Source organism: Barbus barbus, assembly GCF_936440315.1.
Source record: "Barbus barbus genome assembly, chromosome: 21".
NCBI classification, from domain to species: domain Eukaryota; kingdom Metazoa; phylum Chordata; class Actinopteri; order Cypriniformes; family Cyprinidae; genus Barbus; species Barbus barbus.
In genome coordinates, this window is record NC_136749.1 from 28,591,426 (window position 1) to 28,611,272 (window position 19,847).

Below are 19,847 nucleotides of genomic sequence, written 5' to 3' on the forward strand. Positions count from 1 at the left end.
AAGTAGGGCAGCGAAGCCACAAACTCACGTTTAAAGTTGACAACATTTCTCAGAATAATACAGTAGCAGCAATAAATATGTTAGATATTTATGGGCGTTATCTAGTAAACTTGCAGGGTGTGATGGCAATGCTCTGAAGAATGCAAAATCCCATGCAATGCACAAAAAATATTTAAGCAAAACTGTACGAAACGCACATGCGATGCAATGCACAAAAAAGCATTTAAGCAAAGCTGTACAATCTTTGAAGTTGTTTATTTAAAGAATGCACATCTATTTGTTAGCATTTCCATTAATATTAATGGGAGTGGCTTGACTAGCAAATGCAGCCTTTAAAGAAAGCAACGTACATCCTGCCATCTTTGCTCTTGGAAAAACATACCTGTACGAGCCAATCATTTGAGCAGTAAATGCAGTTCAACCGTCCTCCCACCTGCACTAAAAAAGTTGACACAGACACAGTGTAGTTGCCAGGTGAATAACAAAACTGTGACATTCAAGTGTAATAATAGACAGAGAGACAATAAATTCTGATAACTGAGTTAGGAAATGTTGCGACTGTTCAAAATCTGCTACAGTGAGACCAAGTATTCAGATTATATATGACCCTGGAGCACGAAACCAGTCTTAAGTCGCTGGGGTATATTTGTAGCAATAGCCAAAAATTCATTGTTTGGGTCAAAATGATCGATTTTTATTTTATACCAAAAATCATTAGCATATTAAGTAAAGATCATGTTCCATGAAGATATTCTGTAAATTTCTTTCCGTAATATATAAAAACTTCATTTTTGACTAGTACTATACATTGCTAAGAACTTCATTTGGACAACTTTAAAGGCGATTTTCTCAATATTTGGATTTTTTTGCACCCTCAGATTCCAGATTTTCAAATAGTTGTATCTCGGCCAAATATTATGTCTGATCTTAACAAACCATACATCAATGGAAATCTTATTTATTCAGCTTTCAGATGATGTATACATCTCAATTTCGAAAAATTGACACTTAAGACTGGTTTTGTGGTCCAAGGTCACATATATGATAAATTAGATTAATTATTAGCTATTTTAAACAGAACTGATAAAATGTATAAAATAACTGACTCAAAATCCAACCTGTACCCCTAAAACATTGTACCAGGAACAGGAAGTGACATCACAGGAACAGGTTTGTGTTGGTCTATCTAAAAAGATGGCAGGTTAAGAACAACTGCTGTGTAGAAAATAAACAGCATTCATGCATAATGGGTGAGTAGTTCAGGACGGAGGAATAGAGTGAGGATGGATCATTTGTATAAGTTTCTTTTATTAAAATATTAGAAGCAAAGAAAATTTGTTTTACAAAGTCGTTTTGATTACATATATATTTATAGCATTGCTGTTAGTAAATGCTGCGTATTAGTTCAAATGTTAGATGTACAGTTGCTTTTTGCACTGTAATTTGTTCACTCGAGCTGTTCATTTCATTGTGAAAGCAACGGCTGCTGCTAAGATTGAGGTAAAATTGTCATGCAATCATGCTTGATTTTTATTCTGGAACCATTTCAATGCTGCTCTTCTTCTGTCTAATCATAAAGCATTGGGTCAAGGTGGTGCATCAGAATTATATTCATTGGCTTTATGATATGCATTGATGATGCATATGCAGGCAGATTATTCAATGCAAAAACTGGCTTGAAATGTTAGCGGATGCTGTCACCAGAGCTCTGCGTTCGCTCGTCTGGTTTCCCACGGTTAAATAAAGGGCAGCAGAGAGCCAAGTGGCAGCAAGGAGGGAGGAAACGCCTCGCCAGCCCCTGCAACACCTTCCTGAAAGTCTGTCTGAGTGCGGAAGAAGAGAAGTAGAATATGAAAGGGTCGAGACATGCATTCAACGTGCTGGTGAGTAAAGTAGGTTGTCTCCATTTAGAACTGTAGCCCCTCAGGAATCCCTCCAAGTGTGAGATGTTGAAGGGCATGAAACAGATAACGAAGACCAGAAGTGTGCCCAACGCCATCCCGATGGCTCTATACCGCTTCTTGACGTTGATGTTGGATAGTCGGGAAAGTATGCGGATGCACTGGATGTAGCAGAAGCAACAGATGAGGAAAGGGATGCAGAAGAAGACAACAGAAAGCTCCAGTCGAAACGGCAGGAGGATCTTGAGTTGTTCATCAGTGAATTCTTCATAACAGGTGTTACGTTTGGATGGATCAGTGATGTTGGGGTTGAAATAGCTGTGGTATTGCATGATGTAGACGATACTGCAGTGCGCCATTGAAACCACCCAGAATACGACGCTGGCTATCACGGCACTTCTGGGATTGCGTTTGAGCTTGTATTTAATGGGGAAAGCCACACCGAGGTAGCGCTCCACGCTGATGGCCGTCAGGTGAAGGACGCTGTTGGCGATGACCGAGTAGAAGATGAATCCCGACAGCGGGCAGAGGAAGTAAGGCAGCGTCCATTTCATGTTGGCCGCCTCCACCATGCGAAACGGCAGGAAAAAGAGGAAGACCAGGTCAGAGATGGTTAAACTAAGTAACAGCACGTCTATCGGGGTGGAGCGCTGGCGGATCTTCTGCAAGAAGGTGTAGAAAGCCAAGATGTTGGCGGGAAGGCCTGTGATCAGTGTGAATCCATAGACCGCTAACACCAGGTTACTCATAGCCACCGTCCACGCCATCGTCACTAGATGCAGTGAACGCTCTGTAAGGAAAGAGAGAAAATGAGAAAAGTATTTTAATGTCAAGTTTCAGGCTGTTTACTAAAGAAGTCAATTTCCTGCAAATAAAAAAAATGCTTTGAATATGAGATAAGATTAAAAAGTCAAAAAATCTATTTGTGAAAAAAATCAAATGAGATAAAAAGTCAAATTTTTGACATACTAAGTTGTAATTATGAGATAAAAGTCATAGTTAAGATAAAAGTTAAATTTATGACCTAAAATGTCACAATTATGAAATAAAAATACATTATGATGGAAAAAGTCTAAATAATGACATACTAAGTCAAAATTATGAGATAAAATCTTTTGACATAAGAAGTCAATTGTAAGATAAAAAATAAAAAAATTGATTATGAGATAGAAAGCTCAGAGAAATGTCATAAAAACAAAGTCAAATATGAGATAATTCTGAAATACAAAGTTATAATTATAAGAAGTCATAATTGTGACGTCAATTATGAGAGAAGTCGAAATGATGACATCCTACAGCAAGTCAAAATTATGAGAAGAAAAACATAGAATGGTGACATACCAAGTCATAATTTTGCAATAAAATTCTTATGACAAAGTCAATTATGAGATCAAATGTAAAATTGAGATAAATTGAGATAATGTCGAAACTGACACAAGTCACAATTATGAGATGAAGTTATAATTATGACAAAATTCATGAAATAAAACACTGAAATTGTCATAATAAGACAGTCAAAATGTTTGATAAAATGTAATTAGTCATGCTATAATAATTAATACTTAGAGGCCCGGTTTCACAGACAGGGCTTAGCTTAAGCCAGGACTAGGCCACAGTTAAATTAAGATATTTAAGCAGCTTTTATAAAAATGCATCTTGAGACAGAACAATGGAACTGGCATATTTTATGATATGTCAGAGCAAGATACATGCTCAAACATGCATTTTAGTCTGGGACTAGCCTTAAGCCATGTCTGTGAAACCGGAGGAGAATGTCATAATTTCAATATATAACGTAGTAGGTCAATTTAAACTTTTTATGTAATAATTATGATTTACCAAAGCACAACTTTTTTTTTCTCTGGGCTTCCATAGCTTACAGCTTACAGGTGTGTTAACTGATTTCAGAGTATTCTTGACATTTTGATGAATTCTGATCATTTTGCACCGATATCTATCTGCCAGGTCTGGTCATTTTAAATGTGGTGGTGGCACACAAAATGCTCATTGCAATCCTTACAAACAAATGTTTGGTAAAGATATATGCTACTCATCTAAGCTAAATGTGAGGCAATATCTGATGGCTCTCAAGCAAAAGTAATACATGCAATACTTCAGAATTCAAAGTGTCTCATGGTTACATTTAGATAGTGTGTTAAACTGATGCATGTTGAAGTTTTGTCTAAAACACACACACACACACCATCATTTATACACAACAGAAAGCTGATGATTATGTCAATACTAAAAACTGGCAAGCAATGGTTTTGTTGTCTTTAGCATTGGTGAAATATTGTTTGATGAGGAGATATTCTCATTAATGTATTTGTCCTCTCAGGCACTGCTTTCTAATTGGACTGACTAAACCAAAACAACTGTGTTAAATCTACTGTATCCTTGGAATAAGTCAAAAGAATGCAGTATGTCTAGAATAGGTTTAGATCAATTCTAAATATATGCGATTGCATCTCAGGAAACTTGTCACATGATCAGGTGTTATTACTGACAAAAACAATAATACCGCAACGCACATACAGAGCTCAGAATGCATGATAAGGTTATACTTTTTTCACACCGTTAGGGTATATCTATGCAACAACTGAGTCATCCTTTTGATAGAGCACTTACAATTACTACAAGCGACTAAAAACATATTAATACTCAAAATAAATGTCCTAGAATACAAATTCAGCTGCACCTATACGGTCTATATGTGTATATATGAATGTGAGATATGACACTAGTTAAAGGGAAATACCAGCAATGCAAAATGTAGGTTACAAGTGATAATGTGAAAAAAATTATATATATATTATACATATGCATGAAGTGTTAACTAGCAACATCTATGTTTCAGAACAATTTCATTATTAGTTACAATACATTTAAATAAAGAAATGTTTCATTCTTACAAGCAATGAAAAATAAGCCCTCAAAATAATTTCTGTAAATATTACAATGCATATTATCTCGTATGAAGAACCCATATTCATATATTAGATGTTAGGAATATATAATTCTCTGTTGCCTATAGATCAGAGAAAATGTTCTGATCAAACCTGAAAAAGTTTACCTGTTAAAGCATTAGAGACCTTCAAAGAAATCATCACAATCTAAAAAAAATCATCTTAAACAGTAGTAGCAAAATATTTTATACCTTAATAAACGAGTCCGCACCACAGATTCAGAAGTGATGATGTGACGCTCCTAGAGTCTTTAAAGACTTTTCTCATTATGTCACTTTGACACATACTGCACCTACGATGACAAAACAGGAAAGAAGCAAGTCATTTTTCATTTACTGAAGGAAGTGAATTTATTTCCCCAACAGCCAGTAATACTTTTTTGTACAATGCATGTGTATAAATGCATGCACACTGAACTGATATTAATTTAATCTGTGCTTGCAATTAAGTCAAAGAGGGAAGTTTCTTCTTCCACGAACCTTTTCTTGAGAAATCAGTAGTGCTCCATTACTTCAGTTGCAAAATGATTTCGGTCTAACTTTGAGAAATCTTGTATTAAAGATATAATGAAGAACAAAGCGATGCAAATTGAGAGAATTTATTTGTTAAAACCTCCTGTTTTCTGAAAGTACATGACATAAACCAGCTGACCAAACATTTGCTTTTCATCATATTTTTTGCTAGGCCTGTCAACAACCTATTTCACTTAAACTCATTAGCATTTTCTACATCATTAACATAAAAATGAAAAAGCTTAATTAATTATACGTCCGTTAGGTGGGTCTCCTTCATACTCAAATGCGCAATCCATCCACAAAAGCACCGTAGCGGATCGCACTAATTGAGCGGCGCTACAAGAAGCATCTGTGAGCAGAAAGCTGAATAAATAGTTGTGAGAGGACAAACAGCGGCAGTCCATTATTTATCATTTAGTAGTTCAGCTCTGCCTGCCATCCTAATTCATTTGGATTTTGTTCAAGTCTTCCTGTCTGTGGAAAAACACTGCATTGTGTTTTATTTTCAGACACTTGAGCGCAAGAAAAATCCCAGAGCAGCATTGTTCCGACGGATGAAATTCACACTGTGTCCTGTCCAACAGCCGCGGCTTTCACATGCCTACGTGACAGCTGTGCAGGAGAAACAAAAAGATCAGTCTTTTTATCAATAATGCTGTCTCTCTGACAAAATACAAAGATTTGTACGGCACAATAAGCCGAGGGCCGGAGGAATGGCTGAGCGTTTGTTTCTTTCCACCAGAGAGACATTGTGCTTTGTACCAAAGTTTTTTGCAGTGCGAATGGTGTCGAGCGCTGCATTTTCTTAACGTCTGGGTCTGCCTCTGTGGACCTGCTGGAGAGAAGGAGAAAAGAAAGAACAAAATGCTTTGTTTGATATAAATCATGTCTAAAGGCCCTTTCACATTACTCGAGTCAGTGTTGCCCAATGAACTGAACTTGGCATCTGCCACAGCGTTGGCCCAGATTAAATTTCAACTTCAACCCCATTCACTGACATTTTTTTAATTATTTTGAAAGCCAGTGATTATCAAAAAAAGTGATTATAAAAAGTCTGCATGTGCACAAGTCCAACTCTGCATTCAAGTTAATCATTCAGAATAAAGGAACTACATTTGTTTTAACTGAGGTCTTGAATGCATCATAATGCATTTTGTGCATTTATATTTACCTTATTTTCAATTCTTTAAATAAATATTCCTATATTTATTTTTACATTTAACACTTTCACATCATACTGCTTGTTTGGCATTTTCCATGTATCTTGACACTGTCATTTTGAGAGTCAAGTCAAACAATAAGGTCTCATTTATTGTACATCATACAGTTTTTACCAATTACTCAACACTCATTAACATGTTTGAAATCAAAAGCTGCATCTGGTAACATTAGTTAATGCACTAATATAAACAAAAATGCTCTATTTTTAACATAACTGCTGTAAAAACAGTCATTGTCAGCTAATATTAACTAATGTTATCAACTGACCCAATTTAAAACATCAAGAGCATCCAGAGACAATAAAACTTTGTAAACTGTATTTTTCTTTTCTACTCGTCAAAACGGAGCGCTGAAGTCTTGATGCGAGATATGAAAGAGTCTTAACATATTTGCATATCGACCGATTTGGAAATGGTGAAACAAATAGCGTGTGTTAATTTTACATTAGCCTGCTGCTGAGCTGACAATGCGGTATTCTAATAAGCATAAATATACACTCTTAACCATAAAGGCTAAAGGGCTTTTTCACAGTAATGCCATAGAGGAACCATTTCAGGCCACCTATATTGAATTTTATGTGAACATCTTAGATTTGACGTCTTAAACTACTGACTAAGAAGGCGGTTCACTGGGTTTTGGAACAAAGCGTCACTAAAGCATGGATATAAATATTGCATTATAAAAAATTTCCACCCAACTCAACTACTCCCGTCCATCAATTAACATATTGTGAAGCCAAAAGCTGTGTTTTTTTAAGAAAAAAAAATATCACTAAAGAGTTTTTTTTTACTTCAAACCATTGCTTCCAGCAAAAATACAAGTCCTATATCCATAATATTACAGTGGTCTGGTCTGAATCAGGAGAGAAATCTGCACATATCAAGCACCGTTTACGAAAACAGTTCAAAACAGCTCTAAACAAATATGTTGGTGGATTCTCATGTGAGAGACAACAGGGAATTAACTCTTTGTCTGGAGGAAGCATTATTATGGAAACATTTTTTGGTCCGAAGCAACAGTTTAAAGTTAAAACGTCAAAATGTTTTCAATATGTTAACTGATGGACTGGAGTGGTGTGGATTATTGTGATGTTTTAATCAGCTGTTTGGGCTCTCATTCTGACGGCACCCATTCACTGCGGAGGATCAACAGGTGAGCAAGTGATATATTGCTTCTCCAAATCATGAAGAAACAAACTCATCTACTTTGGATGGCCCGAGGATGAGGACATTTTCATCAAATTTTCATTTTTAGGTGAACTGTTCTTTTCAATTCTTAAATCTAATCAAATTGGCTGCACAATACATTTCAACTCATTTTAAAAATCTTGTCTAGTTGAAACGTGTATAACTTAAAAATGAAGCTGAAATTTCATCAGCCACAAATCTGTTGTGGAGGATGCATTTCACTCATTTAAAGTAGTGCTAGGTTACGTACCTGGCGCATATGGGTTGGGTGTGCATGCATGGTTGCATTCATGGGATGCACTCCTGGCATTCGCTGAGGGCTCGTATGCAACGCTCGAGTCTGCCTGTGCACGTTAGGAGATCTGTGTGTACGTTGCACATTCACAGGTTGGATGGTTTGTGGCTGCTTCATGCGTTCAAGTGGAAGTTTCTGGAACTCGTCCGGCCGTAGCACTGGAGGTAGAGTAGGAGGCTTCTGGTCCGTTTTGTTGAGCTGCTGGATGGGTTGAGAAGGTCCAGGGTTCTGCAAGGCAGCTTGAGTCTGCTGGATCCGGTTAGTGAAAGGGTTATCGGCCTGGGTGGTGTGATGGCGTAGTGCAGCCTCAGTAAGAGGAACAGATGGCTGAGGCACGGTCTGATTTGGTCTGGTGCCAGTTTGTGTTTGAGGTATGGTCGTTCCCCTTGGTAGACCAATGGGGATTGGATTCTGACCCTGAGAGGTTTTGGTTTGAGGTATTGCATTCTGTATTTGAGATTGGACTTGCGGTTGTGTGCTTAAGTTCTGTTGGATTGATTGTCTTTGCACATTTGGGAGCATTTGAGAGTGATTGAGCACAGTTGGTCTCTGGAGAGCTCTTCTTTGGGGAGGAGCAGCAGCTTGGGTCAACCTTCCCGAAGGTTCAGTTTCCTGGGATCTCTGAGCAGAACGATCCCTCAGTGCATCTCGTTGTGGCCAATCTGAAGATCCACTGTTTTCTGAACTATAGACTTCAGGGTTGGGATATGCCGGTGTTCCCCGCAAATGGTCCCAAGGCATCTGTTGGAGGTGTGTTCTGGAGTCATTGAACTGGTTGTGGTTCTGAACAGGGATTGAATGTCGAGTTCGCTCTTCTGCTGATGATCTTGAGTTGGCAGTTTGACGGTTTGCATTGGTTTGATTGGTAGGGTGAGAGTATCCAGTTTGAATGAGGCCAGTGGGTTGGCGAGAACCATTTGTTGAAGCATTATTGAGTAATGTGTGTGTCTGATTACTCAAACTCAAAGGGTCAGAGTTCAGCAAGCCATTCTGAGATTGATTTTGATGGTTGGCGTTAGTATGTTGATTTTCTCTATGGTCTGCATGTTGCTGGACCATCTGATTTGTTTCTGGAGGGTATGTGTTCAAGTTGACATGCACCATGGGTTGTGAATTATTAAACTGGTCATTAGGTGGCAAGGTGTTGAGGTTTACATGAACTGTAGGTGCAAGCGCACCAGGCTGAGAATTGCCCGTTTGTATGAGAATATTGGGATTGTGTTGGACAGGCTGTGGGAACGCTCTCTGAGGGTCATTGTTTGGATATGAATTGTTTTGATGTCCATTGTCTGGGACCGTGCTGAAGTTGTGTTGGAATACATCAGTGTTCAAATGGGCATTATGATGGAGTGGGTTGGAGTTGTTGAGCATGTTTTGTGACATTGTGTTGATGTTCCCGTTGTTGTTACTGGGAATGGCTGAGAAGTTTTGTGGTTGTGAGTTGTGTAATGTGGGATCAGGGTGGTTTCCATTGACAAAGGCTCTGTTTGCAATCTGCAGAGAGGGAACATGTGAAAATATGTATTATTGTAAACTGAAAGAGATGTTAAGGCTGGGCATCATCATGTACTTTGCAATGATTGCAAGGCACTTTTATGTGGCTATTACATTTTCTAAAAGCAATTAGACTGGTTTTCTAATTCTTTTCTAGCAAAAAGCGAGTATGAGAGTGTCAATATAAAGATGTTTTAATAGCATCTTACAGTAAGTATTCAGAAACTGTCCATTTAACAAATTAATTCAGAACTTGATTCGTTTACGTCATCTGTAAAAATGTTCATGTTATCTCTGTGTGCCATTGTTTATTGTAAGCAAATGTTGCTAATTATTACTTTGTATTGATATATTGGTTCATTCAAAAGAAAATGAAATAGTACTGAAAACAGTAAAATAGTACTGAAAAAAATATACATTTAATATATTATATAATGCACAATATATTTTTCCAAACAACATTTGAATGCAAAAATTATTATCAGTACAAGTAATAGCAGTAGTAAAAAATTTTTTTAATGATATTTCTGCCATATTGTCCAGCCTTCAGAGATATTATTCTACATTACAACATATGAATAAAATTTCATTTAAAATTTAAAATAATAATATACAGTGGTGTGAAAAAGTGTTGGCCCCCTTCCTGATTTTTTATTTTATTGCATGTTTGTTACACTTTAATGTTTCAGATCATCAAACTAATTTAAATATTAAATCAAAGATAACACAAGTAAACAACATGCAGTTTTTGAATGAAGGGTTTTTTTTAATGAAGGGAAAACAAAATCCAAACCCACATGGCCCTGTGTGGAAAAATGTTTTTTTATCAGTTCAAATTCAGGAACAAATGAGAAAGAAAGTAATTGAGATCTATCAGTCTGGAAAAGGTTATAAAGCCATTTCTAAAGCTTTGAACCATTATCCACAAATGGCGAAAACATGGAACAGTGGTGAACCTTTCCAGGAGTGGCCGGCCGACCAAAATTACCCCAAGAGCGCAGCGACGACTCATCCAAGAGGTCACAAAAGACCCCACAACAACATCTAAAGAACTGCAGGCCTCACTTGCCTCAGTTAAGGTCAGTGTTCATGACTCCACCATAAGAAAGAGACTGGGCAAAAATGGCCTGCATGGCAGAGTTTCAAGACGAAAACCGCTGCTGAGCAAAAAGAACATAAAGGCTCGTCTCAGTTTTGCCAGAAAACATCTTGATGATCCCCAAGACTTTTGGGAAAATACTCTGTGGACTGACGAGACAAAAGTTGAACTTTTTGGAAGGTGTGTGTCCCATTATATCTGGCGTAAAAGTAACACAGCATTTCAGAAAAAGAACATCATAGCAACAGTAAAATATGGTGGTGGTAGTGTGATGGTCTGGGGCTGTTTTGCTGCTTCAGGACCTGGAAGACTTACTGTGATTAAATGAACCATGAATTCAGCTGTCTACCAAAAAATCCTGAAGGACAATGTCCGGCCATCTGTTCGTGACCTCAAGCTGAAGCGAACTTGGGTTCTGCAGCAGGACAATGATCCAAAACACACCAGCAAATCCACCTCTGAATGGCTGAAGAACAACAAAATGAAGACTTTGGAGTGGCCTAGTCAAAGTCCTGACCTGAATCCTATTGAGATGCTGTGGCATGACCTTAAAAAGGCGGTTCATGCTGGAAAACCCTCCAATGTGGCTGAATTACAACAATTCTGCCAAGATGAGTGGGCCAAAATTCTGACTGCTAAGTGTGGCCCAACCAGTTATTAGGTTTAGGGGGCAAGCACTTTTTCACACAGGGCCATGTGGGTTTGGGTTTTGTTTTCCCTTCATAATAAAAAACTTCATTCAAAAACTGCATGTTGTGTTTACTTGTGTTATCTTTGATTAATATTTCAATTTGTTTGATGATCTGAAACATTAAAGTGTGACAAACATGCAAAAAAAAAAAAAAAAAAAAAAAAAAAAGGAAGGGGGCCAACACTTTTTCACACCACTGTATGTATGTATGTATGTATGTATGTATATATATATATATATATATATATATATATATATATATATAGAGAGAGAGAGACTTTTTTTTACTATATTAACAATAATATTTTTTAAACAACAACTAATATTATTGGTGTTGTTGTTGTTGTTATTAGTAGTAAAAAATATTTTTATCCATATTGTCCAGCCTTCAGAGATATTATTCTACATTATACAACATGTATAAAATCTAACTTAATTTGCTTAATTTTTCTCTTTTTATTTTTAGACTATTGTTTTACTATTTTTAACAATGATACTTTTTTAAACAACTTTATTTTTACAGATAACTAAACTATTAACAATAATAATAATAATAATAATTAATGTTTTTATTTTTACAAAAATATTACCATTATTATCATCATCGTTACAAATAAAAATATATATTTACAATCAAATAAAAAATATATATTTAAAAATATTTTGATTTTTTTTTAGCTTTATTGTCCATCCCTAAGAGGCATTACTCTGTGGTGCCATCTTACTGTCATTCCTTCATTCTGGTTTGTCTTCTGAAGTCCTACAGTATCTTTGAGTCTCCGATCAACTACAAATATGAGCAATAAAATCATGTCAGATCTTTTAGCATCATAAAACAAAACAATAAACTGAAGCATTTAGGAGGGACGTACCATTTCTTTGCCGCAGAAGCAAAACAATTACAATGATAATTATGATGAGTGCAACAACACAGGCAACAACGATCCCTGCAACGGCGCCTCCGCTGAGACAAGTACCTGTAAACATGATTTTTATATTTTACATTTGATGAATTAGATGAACAAGCGCTACTAATATCAGCAGACAGAAATGGAGCCAGGGCATAAAGGCCAAAGAAAAAACACATCACAGAAACATCAATAATGGAGCCAGCAAACAGAAGAAAGTATCCTGCAAAGGGAAATCATTGTAGGCGGATGAAAATTATGACTCCTTCTAGAGAGGTGACACGTGAATTTATCAATCCTGTGGTTGATTACTCCCTCTCTGGTCAAGAAAATGAATGTCAGGCCGAAGAATGAACTGACAGATGCATCTGTCACCAAAGTGCCACAGAGAGCCATTAACTCACCCACAATGGCCAGGTCTATCTGCTGCTTCGATGTCCCTCCTGTGACGTCATTCCGTGCAATGCAGGCGTAACGGCCACTCTGATTGGTGGAGAAGATCTGCAGACTAAGCACGCCACTCCCTGATTGGCTGCCGGTCACCGGCTGGTCGTTAAGTTCCCATGAGAAGGAGGCAGGAGGTAGAGAGGCAGACGCACAGGTGAGACGAACCGTCTGTCCGACCGTAGCATCTCCACCGCCAACACACTCGCTTGAAGACTTAGTCAACTGCGGGGTGTCTGGACCATCTGAGGAACCAACAAAATTATCAAATAAAAAAGCTTAATAACAATTTATAGGAACCTTAAAAGGCCTGTCATACTGTAATGTTGGTCAGTATGACCAACGTCTTAACAATTATTATAATAATAGTAATAATAATAATAACAAGTTGTAAAAAAAATTATTAAATGAAATTATTTAAAAATTGTAAAAAAAAATTATAATAATAAAAATAATAATATTAATTATTATTAACAGTAATAATAATACAAAAATTATTATTAATGATAATAATACTACTAATAATAATCATTGGCAATATTTATCAAAACAAAAATGTTAAATAATGAGATATTTAGGTATGAGTTTTTCTACATTATACAGAACACGATTGGCGAAAGTGGTGCCCTCTTACTGTCTATTTTCGACAATCCAGTCATTTAAATAATTATGCTTATTTACAGTGCAAAAATTGCTTCATATTATGAAACACTTGAGTTCAAAACAAAACACTCAAAACAATAAAACTAAATTACCAAACAGAATTGGAAAAACACTCTTTGGTTTCCTCCATCTGCCACTGGCTGGACTATTAGTTGAGCCACTGTTGTCATGTTCATACAGATTGCAATTAGTCACTAGTGGAGCAGAAATTAATCCAAAATATGTTGTGTATGTTATTGTTATGTTTGTCCAGCAAACCAGAACATTACAAGCTCTTTAGTAATTTTTTCATGTCATGTGTCTCTGAACGCATGCTGCTGTCATAAAACATGCTCTTATTCGACAAACTGCAAGAAATGTTCACACAAGGCTGACGTGCAAAGAATATCAATTTGAAATGACTTAAAATATACCAAAGCAAGCAGTATAATAAGCTAAAACAGCTACAAATAAACTTAATAAAAATTATAATAATATAATAATAATAATTATTATTATATAATAATATTATATTAATTATTATTATTTCTTAATTTTTTTATATGTCTTTTTTTTTTTTTCCACAGTCATGAAAAGCCTGCTATTTTATTATAATTGCAATATTATTATAGTTTTTATTAATACTTTATTTGCTGTTTTTATTTTTAGTTTAGTATTTTTGTCATTTCTTTTTTTATAATATGTCTATATATTTTTAATGTCTATAGTTTTATAGATAGATAGATAGATAGATAGATAGATAGATAGATAGATAGATAGATAGATAGATAGAAAGATAGATAGATAGATAGATGTGATTTATTTATTATGAAAATAAATAAATAAAAATAACATGATTTTTCAATAATTTGCATACTTTTTTTAGTTATGTTCACCTATTTTTTTTTTGCAGAGAAATTGCTATTTGTGAGTGAAAAATCAACTTTGTTGTGTAAGTCGTGTAAATTCATTGGTCATAAAGAGTGAGAACTGTGAAAAATATTCAGTTCTTGAAACTTTTGCAATAATGGATTTTTAATAATGATTTAATTCAGGTATTTTAAAATATAGTTCATTTAAACAACAGTTTGAAAACAAGAACTCAGATTAGAGAAATCTGCCAAAAGGTGACTAGTTTCTGCAAGTTTCTTCAGCAACGACTGACATGGCATGAATTGTTATTGACTCACAGTAGATGCTGAGGGTGGCCTTGGTGGTTTGAGCGCTGACGGCGTTGCTGACTGTGCACGTGTATTCTCCTGCATCATCTCTCCTGGCATTTTTAATGAGCAGAGACCCAGCGCTGATAGTAATGCGTCTGTCAGAAGACAGAGCAGTGCCTCCTTTACCCCAAACCACACTGACCTCTGAACCTGCAGACCAGGTGCAACTCAGAGACACATTCCCACCTTCCAGTGGCAGAGGCGGCAGAGACAAATTCACTCCGTTCACTGCATCTGAAGAAGGAGAACAAAGACAGGGTGAGCAGACTATGCAAAGAAAATGTTCATTATTATACGGTGGCCGAGAGAGCTCAACGCGCTGCAACTTCAGAAAACACATGCAAATAGACAAAGCACCAGCAAATCAAGAAAACATCTTCATCAGTTTGACAGCAGGTGGTGCAAATGCTCACAACACATCCAAATAAATTTTATTTATTTCTTTTTTTGGTTTTGTTGTGTGCATTTGCAGTGTGTTTATTGTCAAATTAATGAATGTTGTTTTCTTAATTTGCAGGCCTTTTTTTCTATTTGCAGTGCGTTTCTTTGTTTGGTTTTGTTGTGAGCATTTGCAGCGTGTGTGTTGTCAAATTGAGGAAGTTGTTTTCTTTATTTGCAGGTGTTTTATCTATTTGCAGCACGTTGAGCTCTCTCGGCCACCGTATTATTAACCTGTTGCCTCAAGTAATTAACCGCAAGTAATAATTTTTGACCAATTAATACTATCAGTTAAACGGTTTCTAAAGTATTTTTTATTATTTTTTTCCAAGTATTTATTTATTTTAATTTTCTGCATGAATATTGCTACACATATTTTCAAAGGCAGATGAAGTGACTTGCAAAATATGCAATGCGGTATTAAAATACAGCAATAGTATAAGTACAATGCATTATCACTTGCGAAGTAAACACCCACAGTCATCGTGTGATGAAGGACAGCAAACTTTGCCCTCTATTTTGTCAGGGAGAAGATTCAGTGCACGGCGATCTGAGGAGATAACTCAGAATCTGTTCAATTGTAGTAAAAGACATTTTGCCCTTCTGTGTCATCTGTGGTGAAGGCTTTCAAGAGCTACTGGGCTATATAGAGCCCAATTACAAAATCCCATCAAGATATACTATTACCCATAGAATTGAAGCCTGTTTTGAGGAGAGAAGAAAATTGCTTAAAACACAACTCAGTAGCACAAAGTGTTGGCCCTTATGACTGACTGCTGGAAAGCACTCACAACGGAAAGCTATATAACAATAACGTGCCACTACATAGATGATGACTGGAAAGTTAATTCAGCTCTCCTACTAACACAGAGCATGCCAAGCTGAGAACCTCAAAGCTAAACTAGTTGATGCGGTGGATACCTGGGGTCTAAATGGGAAATTGTGTGCATGTGTTCATGACAATGCACGCAACATTGTGGCTGCAAACTCTCCAGAATGGGTGCACTGGGACTCGGTTCCCTGTTTCACGCATACACTACAGCTCGCTGTAAATGATGGATTTAAAGTTTTTGTGCATCGGGTTATTGTTGCAGCTGGGCGGCTTGTCAGGCACTTTAACCACAGCATCTCTGCTTGCAAAGCACTGGAAGCAAAACAAGAACATATGAAACTTCCGAAACACCAGCTAAATCAATCATGTAAAACCAGATGGAACTCGGTGTGTGACGTGTTCGGAAAACTTCTTGAACAAAGGTGGGCCGTTACAGCTGTTCTATCTGACCGAATGGTAACAAAGCTCCAAGATGCCAGAACCCTCGAGACGAATACTGGCAGATAATGGCAGAGATTTCGCCGGTGTTGGAAACTTTAAAATGTGCAACTACTACAATGGCAACAGAAAAGAATGTGTCAATTTCCCAACATTTACCCCATCACCTTCAGCCTCCTGAACACACACCTGATGAGAGCCGAGGAGGACGGCACAGAGTTCAAGGCGAAGGTTTGGCAGTCTTTAAGTGACCGCATGGAGGTAGATATTGGTATTATTATTATTATTATGCATTAATTAATTGTTCGCCACAGGTTGACACAGATGAGTTGATGGCCAAACCAGCGCTAATTGCTTCTTTCCTGGACCCTCGTCATAAACATCTCCGTTTTTTTCCCACGAGCGCAGAGAGAAGCTGCAAACGCAAAACTTACTGAAATGTGTGCTGCTTTGGAAACGGCCACTACGGGAGGAGATGAGAAAGCGGTGTCTTGTGCCCAAGTTAGCGCTACACAAACCAGAGTAATGCCATGATGTTGCTCCTGGGAGAAGACTACAGCACCCCTCAACAAGCCACTGATTATCCAGAAGCAGAGGTGGACATGAGAGACAATCTGCCCTCTTAAGATATTCATTCTCTTGATTGGTGGAATGAACGGCGCTTCCCGAGACTGGCCACTCTAGCGAGGCGTTATCTCTGCATTCCCGGGACTTCAGCACATAGACATGTTACTTTTTTTTAAATAAAAACAATTTGTGGATTGAGGTAGGCCTGTTATTTTAATTTGACGAACTGAGTCTGACAAAAAACAACTACTGTTTCTTCAAAGCTTCAGAAGGATTCACTGTGTTTTCGTTTTGTCGAAAATATTGAATATAATATGTAATAATATGTAGTATAAAATATTGTATATAATATGTAATATATATATATATATATATATATATATTGTTGTTGTTGTCGATCGAGAAAATTAACCGAAATGGACATCCCTACTTGCTAATCTTGTTTTTTTTTGTTATTGACATTTTGTGAATAATTTACATTTAGGGTTGTGAATGTCCGTGCAAAGTTTTGACACATGCAGTAGATGTGTTTTGGAAAGGCCGAACAAATCAGAGATATTATAGCTAACAAAGATTAAAGCTGAATCCAAAAACATTTTTTACTTGAAATAAAATAAACTTTAACTGAAATAAAATATAAATGAAATGTTTTCAAAAAATGATATTTTATTTGCCGTTAGATGTCAAGAAAACATTTAATTTAATTTACCTAAAAATGTTTTTTTAGTTTACTGAAATATCTAAAACTAATAATGAAATGTAAAACAATGAAAACAATATAGACATAAAAAAAAATAAAAATGATATATGAATGACAACAAAAATAAATGACAACAAAATTACTAAAACAAACTAAAGTAAAAAAAATAATTAATAATAATAATAATAAACCTATAACTGTATTTCAATTATACTAAAATAACCCTTGCATACATTTTGTTTTATGACTTTTATGTTTTCGTCAAATTGACCCTCCCATTGGTTTCTGTCTTTTTAAATTTTTACATAAATCTTTAGTGGTTTTGGCAAACTACATAGAAACCAATGCACGTCTATTTGACCTGCAACACAAAAGCTGTCCTCAGTGGACATAAGCAGCATCGCTTGATCGTACCAAACACCTTGAGCTGCACTGAACGGGTGTTCACACCGAGTCCAGTGGTAGGCGAGGGTTCGACCGAGGCGCTGTAGTTTCCAGAATCACGGATCTGGCTGTTGGTGATTTTGAGCTGAGTGGCCGTGACAGACATCCTGCCCTGGTACTGCGGGACAGATATTACGACAGGGCTCCCGTTCGCCCACATGGCCAGTGTAGCTGCTGCGCTATCGGTCCATCTGATGAGGGACACATCAGACACCGTCTGTACTGTGAAGATGGCATCTTTCCCTGATGCCACCAACACCGGTGTCTTCTCGAACTGAACTGGAACGGGATCCAGACACACAACAACCAAAGGTAAACCTATGGAGAGTCGCATGTAAAGAAAGTGAAAGTGATTCGTTTAGTTACATCCTATTTGCATTAGATTACAGCAACAAAAATATCAAAGCAAGTGCTATTTGATGCTATTAATATACTGCATCTTTTCTTCATTATATTTGCTCAGTGACTTACAGAGTAAATTGAAAACCAAACAATACAAACATAAAGAAAGAAAGTTTAAATGTGAATGCAGCTGAATGAATGTTGCATTCACAAAGCTGTAGCATGAAGAGGCACGCAAATGAGGCACATAAAGGAGCTTGAAATAGCACTTCAAACAAAACAGGAATGCTGTAAAACAAGTAGAACTCGATGTGTCTACTGTCTACGCACTTAACATTAAAATTACTTCTTGCATCTATCTGTGTTATTTTTTTTATATACTTTGGCATGCGTTTTGAACAAAAGGTGTTGTTCATTATATAAAAAATTATATGAAAATGGCATTTGTAATACTACCTCTAGTTTACACATATTATTTGTTCATGTATTGTGTTTGCATTTGTTTAGGCTTATATTTTATATTTAGGAAGAAAGTATCCTGATAGCATGTGCATCATGTAGACGTCTATTTGATGTTTGCTTTTTCATCTTAAATATGTATTTTTTTTTTTTTAGGTTTGTAGATTTGTATATTTCCTGTCAGATCATATATTTAGAAAATGTGTTTAAGATGTTTACCATTTTGAATGCACATAAAACTGCTTTTTTTAAAATTATCAGGTACAAAATGTTTATTTAGGTAAACCTGTCATATTCAAATGTATTTTAAGTGACAAAAGTGCTCTACAAATGAAGCATGGTTGCTTTTATATCTAATTTAGACATGCGACTGTAATGGTCACCTGTGTGTGTCTTCTACAGAATCGCATCTGACAATCTTGACAGGTTGAGGAGGCAAAACTTACTTAGTGAGAAAACCACAACAGGATGCAGCAGAATGTTCATGTCAGTCTGGAGGGCCTGAGCAAAACATTTCATTAGTTTCCAGATGTTTAGTTCTATCACATATTAAAGCATATAAATCATAATAAGAGATACTGACATCAATCACTGTCTCGTATGGGAGTGCATATTAACAACTAGCCTATATATGCCTCCAATAGTTTTAATTATAGACTGTATTAAAATGAGAAATTAAAGCTGTTATATACACTTACTAAGCAGTTTTCTTGTGGTTTTCATTTTTGTGTCCTACTTTGGTTTCGGCAGTATGACAAAGCATTGCTTTCACTTCCTGATTTACCTGTCTGATGCCCCACCTCACTTACTTCACCGCGACAACAACCGAGAAAGAACGAGACAATGTCTTTTGCTAATGTAGAAAATTAAGTAATGTAGAAATACACTATCACTGTTTCACCCCGACGGATGTAGCCAACAAAATGTTACAATACTAATCACTCCTGAGGTCTAATGTTCACGTAAACCACGCCCACTTTAAAATATACCTTCTGCAGAGAAAATATATTTATTAGAAATTTGTTAATAATATTAAATAAA

General features: G+C 36.4%; 2 protein-coding genes across 4 annotated transcripts; both read right to left on the bottom strand.

Moving 5' to 3' along the window:
• Positions 1 to 1,289: 1,289 nt before the first annotated feature.
• Positions 1,290 to 5,947, bottom strand: LOC306886822 (free fatty acid receptor 3-like). Its single transcript, XM_079444142.1, has 2 exons — positions 5,059 to 5,947; positions 1,290 to 2,691 (listed from the first exon to the last, which is right to left on the bottom strand). The coding sequence occupies exon 2, from the start codon at positions 2,666 to 2,668 to the stop codon at positions 1,685 to 1,687; it is 984 nt and encodes a 327-aa protein (XP_079300268.1). The 5' UTR covers positions 2,669 to 2,691; positions 5,059 to 5,947; the 3' UTR covers positions 1,290 to 1,684.
• LOC306886821 (uncharacterized protein) lies at positions 5,451 to 19,734 on the bottom strand. Of its 3 annotated transcripts, XM_079444139.1 has the most exons (10): positions 19,505 to 19,588; positions 19,253 to 19,307; positions 17,976 to 18,323; positions 14,554 to 14,820; positions 13,477 to 13,578; positions 12,682 to 12,966; positions 12,242 to 12,346; positions 12,095 to 12,156; positions 8,041 to 9,579; positions 5,451 to 6,217 (listed from the first exon to the last, which is right to left on the bottom strand). In XM_079444139.1, the coding sequence occupies exons 2-10, from the start codon at positions 19,290 to 19,292 to the stop codon at positions 6,188 to 6,190; spliced, it is 2,778 nt and encodes a 925-aa protein (XP_079300265.1). In that variant the 5' UTR covers positions 19,293 to 19,307; positions 19,505 to 19,588; the 3' UTR covers positions 5,451 to 6,187. The 3 variants fall into 3 exon arrangements, with proteins under 3 accessions (XP_079300265.1, XP_079300267.1, XP_079300266.1); XM_079444141.1 differs by lacking the exon at positions 13,477 to 13,578 and having other exon boundaries at positions 5,451 to 6,214; positions 19,505 to 19,734; XM_079444140.1 differs by lacking the exon at positions 13,477 to 13,578 and having other exon boundaries at positions 19,505 to 19,733.
• Between the last annotated feature and the right edge of the window lie 113 nt (positions 19,735 to 19,847).